This window comes from Arachis duranensis, chromosome 10, assembly GCF_000817695.3.
Source record: "Arachis duranensis cultivar V14167 chromosome 10, aradu.V14167.gnm2.J7QH, whole genome shotgun sequence".
NCBI classification, from domain to species: Eukaryota; Viridiplantae; Streptophyta; class Magnoliopsida; order Fabales; family Fabaceae; genus Arachis; species Arachis duranensis.
Window position 1 is genome coordinate 95,573,832 of NC_029781.3, and position 12,025 is coordinate 95,585,856.

At 34.1% G+C, this 12,025-nt stretch overlaps 1 protein-coding gene across 2 annotated transcripts; it reads left to right on the plus strand.

Moving 5' to 3' along the window:
- Positions 1 to 218: 218 nt before the first annotated feature.
- LOC107471072 (pantothenate kinase 2) lies at positions 219 to 11,064 on the plus strand. 2 transcript variants are annotated; one of them, XM_016090514.3, is made up of 23 exons: positions 219 to 468; positions 1,063 to 1,461; positions 2,016 to 2,228; positions 2,395 to 2,447; positions 2,791 to 2,907; positions 3,384 to 3,503; positions 3,615 to 3,709; positions 3,789 to 3,882; positions 4,048 to 4,179; positions 4,985 to 5,097; positions 5,199 to 5,391; positions 6,482 to 6,693; positions 7,278 to 7,322; positions 7,412 to 7,460; positions 7,943 to 8,025; positions 8,154 to 8,270; positions 8,525 to 8,588; positions 8,827 to 8,973; positions 9,068 to 9,226; positions 9,587 to 9,670; positions 10,104 to 10,298; positions 10,383 to 10,454; positions 10,730 to 11,064. In XM_016090514.3, exons 2-23 carry the CDS (start codon positions 1,158 to 1,160, stop codon positions 10,817 to 10,819), a joined length of 2,751 nt encoding a protein of 916 aa, XP_015946000.1. In that variant the 5' UTR covers positions 219 to 468; positions 1,063 to 1,157; the 3' UTR covers positions 10,820 to 11,064. The 2 variants fall into 2 exon arrangements, with proteins under 2 accessions (XP_015946000.1, XP_015946001.1); XM_016090515.3 differs by lacking the exon at positions 219 to 468 and adding an exon at positions 572 to 968.
- The last annotated feature ends 961 nt before the right edge of the window (positions 11,065 to 12,025 follow it).

Here is a 12,025-nt window from a genome sequence, read left to right on the forward strand (position 1 = left end):
TTCTTATACCATATTATAATACCACTCATCCCAAAAATTTCAGCTGATAGGAAAAAGTAACATTAATAATTATATCTCTAATACTTCTTAAATCTCTATTATACATATTGTACAAACATTCCATTAGCTCCCTATACTTTCTCTTTCTTCTCTTATTGATTTTGGTCCGAATTATCCATTTTCTTCTTAGATTCTTACAAGCTACAAAAGTTACGAGTACAATAATTTGGTCACGCACGAGAACAGAGCCGAGAAAAAGTCGCAATCAAAGAAGCACCACGCGCTACCGCGGCGCGTACATGGTAAATGTCCGTGAGTTTAACACAGCTCTGATTCCAAATCAAATCTGATCAAAACCCGTGTCAGCACGCGCGCCGCCTCCAACACTCACCACCAACAATCAAGAAGCCACCGAATACAAAAACATAACCTCTCACTTCTTCCATCTTCACACACCGCACTTCTCAGGTAATTTATCGTTTTCATTTGATATTATTCTCTTTTTGTTCGTAGTTTAGTTTATGTCTTCACCTCTTCCCTCACGTCCTTTTCATTCATTCACCGTGGTTTTTATGTCTAACTCAGACCTTTAATTATCATGGGGTTGGTCTATGTCTCTATATGATCTCACTCCCAAGCCTATATTTTTCGTACAACAAATAAAAATTGTTAACTTAATTCGACACCCGTTTCTACGGCGTTTTAGGTTAGGGACTTAGGGCCATTCAATGCCCACTTTTTAGTTTAGATAAGAATTCCACGGACAATTTTTGTAGAATTGAATGTGTTTTCTGCTGTCCTTTTGTCATTGGATTATTTTAGGTGTACAAGTACAAGCTACCTTTTGTGTAACATCTTGGATTGTGGATTGGTCGAGTGGTCAGTTTATTTAGAATTTTATCCATTGGTCAATGACAAACCCTCAAATGAATGCGATCATCTTATGTTAATGTTTCCGTAGTGGATAAGTAATATTGTAATTTGCTCATTTATTGATTATTATTTTTCACCATGAAGAATGAATGGATAAAAAACATGTGTTTGTTGTTTGTTTGAGTGTAGGTTGGACCAGTGACCAAAGTATAGCCTTTGAAGGGAAGCAGTTAGGTAAGGGTTAGGGAGGGAGTTTGGGAGTTTAGGGGGATATATAAAGTTAAATGGCTGGCTTATCAGAAAAACCTCAAGCTCTTGGAATTGACCAAGAAAGTGCTGAAGCTAATAAGAACAGCAGCAGCAACAAGAAGAGTGTACACAACAGGCTTTTGGAGAAGGACAAGGAAGAGGGAGGTCAAGGGGGTGATATGTCTCCTTCTGCTGGGAGCTCAATCAAGAGGTCAGGTTCAAGGCCTCAACTTGATGTTAGCAAAGCCGAGATTCAAGGGAATGTAGAAGAGAAGTATCCAACTATTTTGTTGCCAAATCAGTCTGATGATTTATCTCACCTTGCTCTTGACATTGGAGGTATTGATTGATTATGCTATGGTTTGTTCTTGTTTCTGCATTGTTAATAATTTAATGGCGGTGTTGGTGATGTGAGGTTGCTTACCCCTTTCTACTCTCTACCCACAATTTTATTTTGTTACATTCATTGCATGCAGTTTTTTTTATGGTTTCTCATTTTCAGGGAGAAGTTACAGTGCATTTTATGCTTACTCTTCTAATATGAAAACAGTAAATTAGGGGCTTCCTTTATTTCTGCCTAAAAGGTTTCTTTACTCTATTTTCTTCATGTTTTATGTTACACTTTTTAGCCTGGTCTTGTTCCTTTCCTCTGGGAATTTTGTGTTAATTGAGCTCTCCACTGTGGGAAATAAAACAAACTTTATTGGATCCTGTGATGGTACCCATAGCAGCTTGTTGACCTTTTTTCCTTTAAGGGATTTCCAAACTTTTGCTTCATAGTCAATGACTTATGATTTGGTCAATTCTATTTTACATAGTTAATTTTAAGAAAGGAAAGTTTGGTTGCATATGAAATATGTCTAAAGCTTGAGCTTGTTCAAATATGTGGGCAGGATCACTGATAAAGTTGGTATATTTCTCAAGACATGAAGACCAATCAACTGATGATAAAAGGAAGAGGAGTGTGAAGGAGAGACTTGGCCTTTCTAATGGTAATAGGAGAAGCTTCCCTATTCTTGGTGGGAGGCTTCACTTTGTGAAGTTTGAGACAAGAAAGATTAATGAGTGCTTAGATTTCATTAATTCAAAGCAACTTCATCGTGGCGGTATAGTCTTATTCACTACAATACTTGTATTAGTCTCTTCTCTACCACATTTCTTTTCTAAGATATTATTATGCATGCAATATTATTTTGTAATTTTGATACCATTCATTCAACTTCACTCAACACTTCTAAGGCTTAATGAATTATTGATTTGTCTGGCTTATAGGGGCAGAATCACCGTACGCTGATGGTGCAACTGATGGGAATGCGATAATTAAGGTGCCTCTGAGTCTGCTATTTTATTTTTAACATATTTGGACGGTTGTTCTTTATAGAGTGGGTGTGTGTAAAACGCACAGTGGGTATATCTTAAAATTATTGTTTGTAATTTATTTATCACTTGTGGTGATTGTAAAATGATGACTGTGTTATTTTTCCCTTGTATTGGAAAACAAAAATCATGGATGTTTCCATTGGTTTTATTTGTTGCTTGTAGTATTGCTCATAAACAGTGTCTGTTCTGCAAAACCATGGATTTAAGAAATTTGGTAGCACTTCTTTTGCTTCTTTCTGTGGTCTTGCTATTAAAGTACTATATTAATTCTCCAATTTTGTGACAAAGGCTACTGGTGGTGGAGCATACAAGTATACTGACCTTTTCAAAGAAAGACTTGGAGTTAGTCTGGACAAAGAAGATGAAATGGATTGTCTTGTTGCTGGAGCAAATTTCTTGCTAAAGGTGGATCCTAGTTTTAAATTGTTTTGCAATTTGCATGTGTCTTCCTTTAGTTTAGCTCCATAGGATGGATGCATTGCACCTTGAGTTGATACATATGTATGATTCTACACATGTTGCATTATCTTTTGTTGTAGATGTTATCGTAAGTATGAATAGGAACTCTTGTCTTCTATTAGAACTTATTTTCCCTATTGATAAAAGTAAAAAAAAAAGAATTACATGAATAGGCACTTACTCCTCATGCATTCAGAATTTCAAATCAATAATATGAATTTTCTTTTTAAGAAACTTTCTGAGTTGGTTTCTTTTAGTCATACCATTCTTTCTGCCATAAGGGAACAAGCTGTAGCCTTTTAATTTGGAGTGTGACAGGTGCATTCTTTGCTATTACTTCGTTCTTGCTAACTGATTTATAGTTTTTCTTTTACATGGCCAATTTTTTATTTCTGATCAGAAGTTCTAACACTTCTTAGTAGGCAATTCGGCATGAAGCTTTCACACACATGGAAGGGCAGAAAGAGTTTGTTCAAATTGACCCTAATGACTTGTTTCCTTATCTACTAGTCAACATTGGATCTGGTGTTAGTATGATCAAGGTAAGGTACATTTTGTCTTGTTCCTATTTTTATTTAACTTCTGACTCTTTGGGTTATGTTTGATTAGGGCGAGTAGGTTGTGATCTATACTTCCAATGTGTGTTGACACAGGTTGATGGAGATGGGAAATTTGAGAGAGTTAGTGGGACAAATGTTGGTGGCGGTACTTATTGGGGCTTGGGAAGACTGTTAACAAAGTGCAAGAGGTCTTTTTTCTTTTGAGACTATGATTTTGATCTTCTATATATTCACTATCGACAAGGTGTTTGTTGCAATAAATTCCAGCTTTGACGAGTTGCTTGAGTTAAGTCAGAAAGGAGATAATAGAACTATTGATATGCTTGTTGGGGACATTTATGGTGGATTGGACTATTCTAAGGTAACTTTTGCAGCTGCTTCTATTTCCATATAAACATTCATTGTATTGGAAAGAAAAAGAAATGTTATTCTGGTCTAATATTGCGGATCTTGTAGATATGAATAATTTGATCTTTTCTTTTATCAATCACATGGCCGAGTATTTCCTGGTTTTAAATGATTGTAGATTGGCCTATCAGCTTCCACTATTGCATCAAGCTTTGGAAAAACTATATCCGAAAAAAAGGAGCTTGAAGACTACAGACCCGAAGATATATCGCTCTCTCTTCTGAGGATGATATCATACAATATTGGCCAGGTGAACTGATAATGTTATGTTTATCCTTTTCTTTATATTTATACATAAATCAAGCTGTCATATGTAAGAAATATGCAGATATTGAAACCAGTGGTTAAAATTTACACTAGTTCTTATCTTCTCCTCTGAAATCTTGAGGCACAGTTTTTTAAAATGGAGATAAGAATGTGAGGTTCTATATTCAGCTGATTGAATATTGTTGTATTCAACTTTATATGCATCAAAGACCGACTATCCTAAAACATTAAGTTGCTAGGCAAAGGTCGATTGATTTATATATCAAACATGCCTGCTTATGCAAAAGCCTTATGGGCTTGATTGATGGCAAGATTCAAACGCTTGAGTACTTGATTATAACTCCAATACCATATCAAGTAAAACTTTCCTAAAAGCTTATCCTAAGGTGGAGAGCTTAAAGATGACGTAGTACTTTTAAGGGTTCCCCCCTCCCTTCTGTTTTTCGTTCTTTATAGTATCGTTCTTAATTTTAGTTGACACTTGATATAAGTTATAGTAGTTCTTTAACCATTTCAAATTTCTTTTTAAGATCTAAGTGATAACAGGTTGAATTTCAAATCTATTATCCTCCTTAGTATTGGCTAAGAATTGTTTCGTTTGATCCAAACGCAATCTAATGGAAAGATTGCAATTCGAATGCACTTTGAGTACATGAAGATGATATGAACTAGTTCTGGGTTGTGCTTTCCGTCTAGAATATGCCTTCGGTATTTTTCATGTTTTACTCTGCTATATGTTCCTCCAGCAATTACCTGACCAATCTTGTTTTATTCTTCCTTCCGTGTAGATATCCTACTTGAATGCATTGCGATTTGGGTTAAAACGTATCTTTTTTGGAGGATTTTTTATAAGGGGCCATGCCTATACCATGGACACTATTTCTTTTGCAGTTCAGTTCTGGTATGTAAAGTGCAGGACGAATTCACTTGACTAGAATTGTTCTTTCCCTTTTTAAATTAGATTACTTTCTTGTCTTTTAACTTTTATAATTTGTCATTTAGGTCCAAAGGGGAAGCACAAGCAATGTTCTTGCGACACGAAGGTTTCTTGGGAGCTTTAGGTGCATTTATGAGTTATGAAAAACATGGTTTAGATGACCTCATGGTGCATCAGTTAGTCGAAAGGTTCCCAATGGGCGCTCCATATACAGGAGGCAAGATTCATGGCCCACCACTTGGAGATTTGAATGAGAAGGCAAGTGATAGAAATTCAAAATATTTGGTTTGTACTGCTTCCTTGGTTGAGATAAGTGGATATGAGCTTTAACTGCTTCTGCGAGTTTGCTTAACTTTTCAGCTATGAAGAAATCTATTTTAATAAGAATGTGTTGCCATGGGGGCATAAATTCCATTACCATAAAAAGGGTCCCATTTTACGTGTCAGAGAGCTATCTTTGGAAATCACAAATTACAATAATAAAATTTGATAAAGTGACTCCACTAATAAGATTCTCTGGAATAATTTTTCATGTCATCCCTTGGAATCATATTCAACTTAGTTGCAATAGTTGCCTATCAACCAGAATAATTACTGAAGATTGAAAGGATGGAAGCTAGAAATGATTAAATGAAAGCATTTAAATAGGATGCAAAATTATGAAAGAGAAGTAAAGGTAGTTAACTGGGGAAGCATTATCACTATTTGTAAACACTGCTATCAAGTTGAACCCTTTTAAAAAAAAGGAGGGCTCCTACATACAAGTGTATATTATCATTGAATCTTATTAAGTTGCTACATATTTCTGGTTGCTGTGGTGGGTATGCTAATTTAAGTTAATTTATTTTCTTTGATTAGCTATTGTGAATTTCTGATGTCATGATTTAAACTTTTTATTATATATACTTCTTAAAGTACACTTGTAGGTATTTACAAACTTTTGATTAGAATGAATAGAGGGGAAGCTGAATATGCTTGAAGAAGCAAAAGTGTATGTCTGCTAAGACTTAATTGTTAGTTTGAATTGATGGATTTTATAGTTTCTTGCAAATCTCAGGTTTAGATTAGCGGATAAGAGACATAGCATATTTGGTTGTTGGGTGCTGAGGGACAGGATTCTATTCTGATTGGGAGTGAAGAATTTTATAGTGAATTGGGAGTGACTGGATATTCGTGGCAATGATTCCCTTTGGTTTTCTAGTCAAAACAGTTACTTGTACTGCTTTCAGTTTTTAACCTTTTACGGATCGCTTCATCTATTGTAATATTTGTTTGATAAATAGAGTTCTGTTTTCAGACCTCTACTTCTATCATTGTTACATTATCTAACTCTGACTTTCCAACACAGATTTCGTGGATGGAGAAGTTTTTGCGGAAGGGAACTGAGATCACTGCGCCTGTTCCAATGACACCAGCTGCTGGAACTACTGGACTTGGTGGTTTTGATGTTCCACTATCAAGAGGAAGTTCTCTACGGTCCGATGCAAGTGCTTTGAATGTTGGTGTTCTCCATCTTGTCCCCACTTTGGATGTGTTCCCATTGTTAGAAGACCCAAAAACGTAAGCTTGATTGCTGAATGAGGTGGCTGATGGGCTGCCCATATTTTTTTTGTTGATTTCAATTGTTTGTGATACCTATGGAGAGTTGTGTGTGTGTGTGTACACGCAGTGCATGCATGAACCAATACACATAGATTTAGTGGTTATTGTAAGGAAACAAATCTTGTTTATGAAATCTTTGTAAATAATTTTGTTCTTGCCCATACTTGAAAGACCCAATAATCAAGATTTGATCCTCCACTTTATAAACCACTGCTCTTAGATGATATGCATGTTTAATATATATTGACTATGGAATGATTGGTCATTCATCACTGAATCTTTTTGCTACTTCAAAGTTCTTATTCTAAGGTGGTTATAGGTTATTGTTTTGTCCCCTCCATTTATTGCAAATCTTTATATAGTGGGTCCCAAACCTACATAAAAAGGAAAATTTTGTCAAGAAATTGACAGATGACATAAAAGATATTGCTGAATCTGTATAATATGGATCATAGTTGACCCAACCTAACAAGGCAAAGGCTGGTGTCGTCGTAATAGTATTCTTTTAATGTTTTAACAGATATTGAATTGTGGTTGTACAGGTATGAGCCTAATACAATTGATCTTGCAGATCCCAGTGAATTAGAGTAAGTAACTGACCATCGTTTCACACTTGATCCATGATTCATAGTTTTTTATGCTTTTATGGCTAACATGAAATTTACAACTGATGTAGATATTGGTTCACTATTTTGTCAGAGCACTTGCCAGATCTTGTGGACAAGGTAATCATGTTGTCTTGAAAAAGAGCCACTAGGTTCTACCTGTGTATAGACATTTCTTACAATAATCAAACTGATAATCAATTTTCACTAATGTTAATACATGCATGCATACATACATATGAAAAAGTACGAATACAAAAGAAGAGAAAAGATGAAAGGAAATTTAAAACGTACGTCACAATAAAGCTTTTTCTGGTCTGTGTCTCTGAATTTATTGACTAATTGCAATGTTAATGATAAACATTCTCATTTATACTTTAGCTTTCATATTTTTCTTTTCCATTGGTTGGACCACATAATATAAATGCTTATTGTTCTTGTGAAGAACATACAGTGGGGTGCATCAGAGCCTTGGTTTATTTGTTTTATTGTTTGGGTATATTGTGTTGTCCATCTTGGTTGAAGTAAATTTTCAAAACAAATTGTGTGAAACTTCATTCTTGGCAGTATATGCTTGTAAGTTCTTGATTAAAATATGATAGGCTGTAGCAAGTGAAGGCAGAACAGATGATGCCAAACGAAGGGGTGATGCATTTGCTCGAGCATTTTCTGCCCACTTGGCACGGTAATACTGACATTCCTATTCTGTTTTGATGGTTTGGTACCATTATTGAAAATTTGGCATCTATTTGCTTATTCTGTACTTGGCTTTTGTTTTCTTCTCTTCAATAAACTAACACACCAATTCAATAGGTTGATGGAGGAGCCTGCTGCATATGGGAAATTAGGCCTAGCCAATTTATTGGAAATGAGGGAAGAGTGCTTGAGAGAGTTCCAGTTTGTTGATGCCTATAGAAGTATAAAACAGAGGTAACTATGCTTTCTTTCTTCATATAGCCGTAAAACCAAGGTTTTCCTGTCTTGTTTTCTTGTCAACAAACTTAGACTACCTTATACACATGGTCAGAGAAGTTGTTGCCACGGCCAAAACCCATGACAATGTATTGTTACTTTGTTTTAATCTATGAACTTTCTTTTTGAAAACAGAGATTCCTTCTTGCAATGTAAACATAAATTTGTGTTATATTCTTCTAACATTATTTTCCTCTGTATGTTTACAACAGGGAAAACGAGGCATCACTTGCTGTTTTACCTGACTTGTTGATGGAGATTGATAGTATGGATGAGGTATGCTCAACTAAATGCTATGATACTTGAGTGTACTTTGTTTGAGTGGAGTCATAATTTATTTGTCATGTGTTACGCTTTTCTAAGGAAAATGATTTTTTGTGCATTAGTAGTGAATAGCTTAATTGAGATGCTTTAGTCTCAGTACGTAGTCTCCGTGGTTCTGTGGTTCTGTAAACACATAGGCCACCCTAACTTCTGTAACATTGCATGCAATTGCATCCATCCTTTGTTTCAGGAAACAAGGCTGCTTACTCTGATTGAAGGTGTTCTTGCCGCGAATATTTTTGATTGGGGATCTCGTGCATGTGTGGATCTCTATCATAAAGGAACTATTATTGAAATTTACAGAATGAGTCGCAATAAAATGCAGAGACCTTGGCGGGTATGTTGAGAAACATACTCATTGTTCAGCGTACTCATTTTCTGAATTCAATCACACTGTTAAAAAGTTGATTGTTAACATTTTTGTGATATAGGTGGATGATTTTGATCTCTTCAAAGAGAGAATGTTAGGAACCGGGGACAAGAAAAAGCCCCCTCACAAAAGAGCTTTGCTTTTTGTAGACAATTCAGGTGCTGACATTGTTCTAGGGATGCTTCCCCTGGCAAGGGAGCTCCTCCGTCGTGGAACTGAAGTGAGTTTGTGTTTGGTATTTCAGGAAAAAAAAATTACTGTAACTGTGTTGGACCATATATATGGTTGTATTCTACCTTTGGTGTTAAACTCTCATCATAAATTCATTGAATTTCATATGTGGTTATAATGTTTTGTTTTGCTAGAGTTGTTACACGTAATATTGTCAACACCTATTGGGTAGCTAGCGAAATAGATATGCTATATCCCAGAAATTTTCCTGTGTTTTCTTCTGTGCGTTGTGATTTTGCAAATCAATTAAATTTATGTTTGGTGTGTTAGTTTTCCTTCTATACATTCACTATGCACATTGGCTAGAAATTTTATGTTATGATGGTAAACATTGGATGTGTTCTATTAGGTGGTTCTTGTGGCAAACTCCCTTCCCGCTTTAAATGATGTGACTGCAATGGAGCTTCCTGATATTGTAGCCGAAGCTGCCAAGGTTTGTATAGTTTTCCGAACACTCACTTTGAATGCTCATATCTAAATCTTTTTGTAGTTCAGTTACTTTTTTTTGTTTTGTTCCCTTCAATAGAAAATACAATGCTTTCTAAATCCTTTGTAGGGAATCTTCTTGCAAATACTTTTGTTTGTTTTTTTTCCTTATGCATGTGTTTTATGAAAACTGCACTTCCTCTAATGCTGTGCATCTAATGGGAGCTTCACTACTCCTTTTGATTAGATAATTTCTTTGTTTCTCTATGACCCAATGTGTAGATTGTAGGTTAAATCCAAATAAACTAGACTGGAATTGGAATAGGAATAGATATAATTTCTTTCCTGGTAATGTAGATCTCCTTTGATTGGAATGAAAAGCTGGTAGTATGACATTCACTTATGGTATCCTTTGGCGAAACTAAATTTCTATTATACAGCACTGCGATACTCTAAGGCGTGCTGCCGAAGCTGGAGGCTTGCTTGTGGATGCAATGATTAACAGCTCACGCAGCTCTAAAGGAAAATCATCTTCTGTTCCGTTGATGGTTGTTGAGAACGGGTGTGGTAGTCCGTGTATAGACTTACGACAAGTCAGTTCCGAGTTGGCTGCTGCAGCCAAAGATGCCGATTTGGTGGGGAACTTGTTCAGCTTAATTGATAACACTTTCGTCGCTTTAAGAATATCGATGTTCTAATTAAGCTTTTGATTCGTGCAGATAATCTTGGAAGGGATGGGTAGAGCTCTCCATACTAACCTCAATGCTCGATTTAAGTGTGATGCTTTGAAGGTAAGATCAGATTGTTTACTGCTATTATTTTGCGCTTAGGCCAATTTCAATTTGGCACCTTTTTTCTTTTTGTTTTCATAATCTGTTTAAGGTTTTGTTGTTTTGTATTCTAATTTAATCCTTATTCATTATGTGTTACACTCATTTTTTTATGCCTGGTTTTGTGAACCATGATGTGTCACATATCATATCATAACATTATATGAACTCTGGAGAATTGTTTTAAGTGGTTGATCACATTAATTTCTTCCACTTTCTTTGAATGTCTTTGGCAGCTTGCAATGGTGAAAAATCAGAGATTGGCTGAAAAGTTGTTAAAAGGGAACATATATGACTGTATTTGCAAGTATGAGCCTGCTAGTTGAAGTTTTCCTTGGATGGAAGGAATCTCTAACAAATTTCTGGGAAAAGATGGTGAATCAATTCTTTTTTCTTTTAAAGAAAAAAAAAACTATTTTTGTATTTGTGCACAATGCACTAGTATTTAACTATTTATAATCCTTTTTTTTATAATTAAATTTTGAATAATTGAGGTACCAATTGTTATATTAAACCTTGTATATTAGCCTGCCTCAAACTTTAGATTAAGATAATATTTGCATTCGTGGTATATGTCTACTTTTTTTCTAACCATTTTAACTTTTATAAAGCAAATATAAATATGTAAAAAGTAAAAAAATAAATTTATACTCGTGTTAAAATTTTCCATGCATTGCTTCGGTAGCTATATTAGTTTTAAATGCCGAATGAGATTAGGTTCAACTTGCGTGGTTCTTGATGGAACTATTCCTGACATTTTTTATATTTATACCAAATTAATAATTATTAGGGTAATGTTATAAAACTAGCATAATTTATTGTTTTTAAACAGTAGTTAGTCATTAATATTTAAAAGTGTAGGATGAAAACATGGAATTGGACTGTTAGGCTAAAAAATTGAATTACTAGCTAAAAGTGATTACCAATATAAACTAAAATTGTCGGCCTTTAAATTTTTTTCTAATTATTATTCAATTATGTTACATGAATATTAGATTTAACCTATCAATTAATTATTTGTATATAGAAATATGAAATTACCTCATTCATATTTATTATCAACTTTTATAAGTAATATAATTAAATCAAATTTATATTTATAAAGTAAAATACAACAATGGTAATTGATGTTATATATTTATAAAAAAATTTGATTATTTCAATAATTAATTATTCTGTTAGAAATAAAAAATAAAATAATATAGATATACACAAATAGATGTTGACTAATTTTAAGATAAATTAATATTCACAAAACATCTTTTATTATTAATAATCATCTACTTATTTTAATAAATATATTAAATTAAAACTAAATAAATAATAATTGTCACGGATGTACAAAAAATAACTTTTAATCAGTCAATGTGTATAAAAATACATATTTGATATCTCAAAAAAAGTTATTATACTAATTTAAATAAGTTTGATTATTCTATTATTAGTTTATTACAAATTTGGAACTACTATTTAGTTAAAAAATTATGTAAATCAATATGTATAAATGTATACAAATACATGATGAGTAGTGT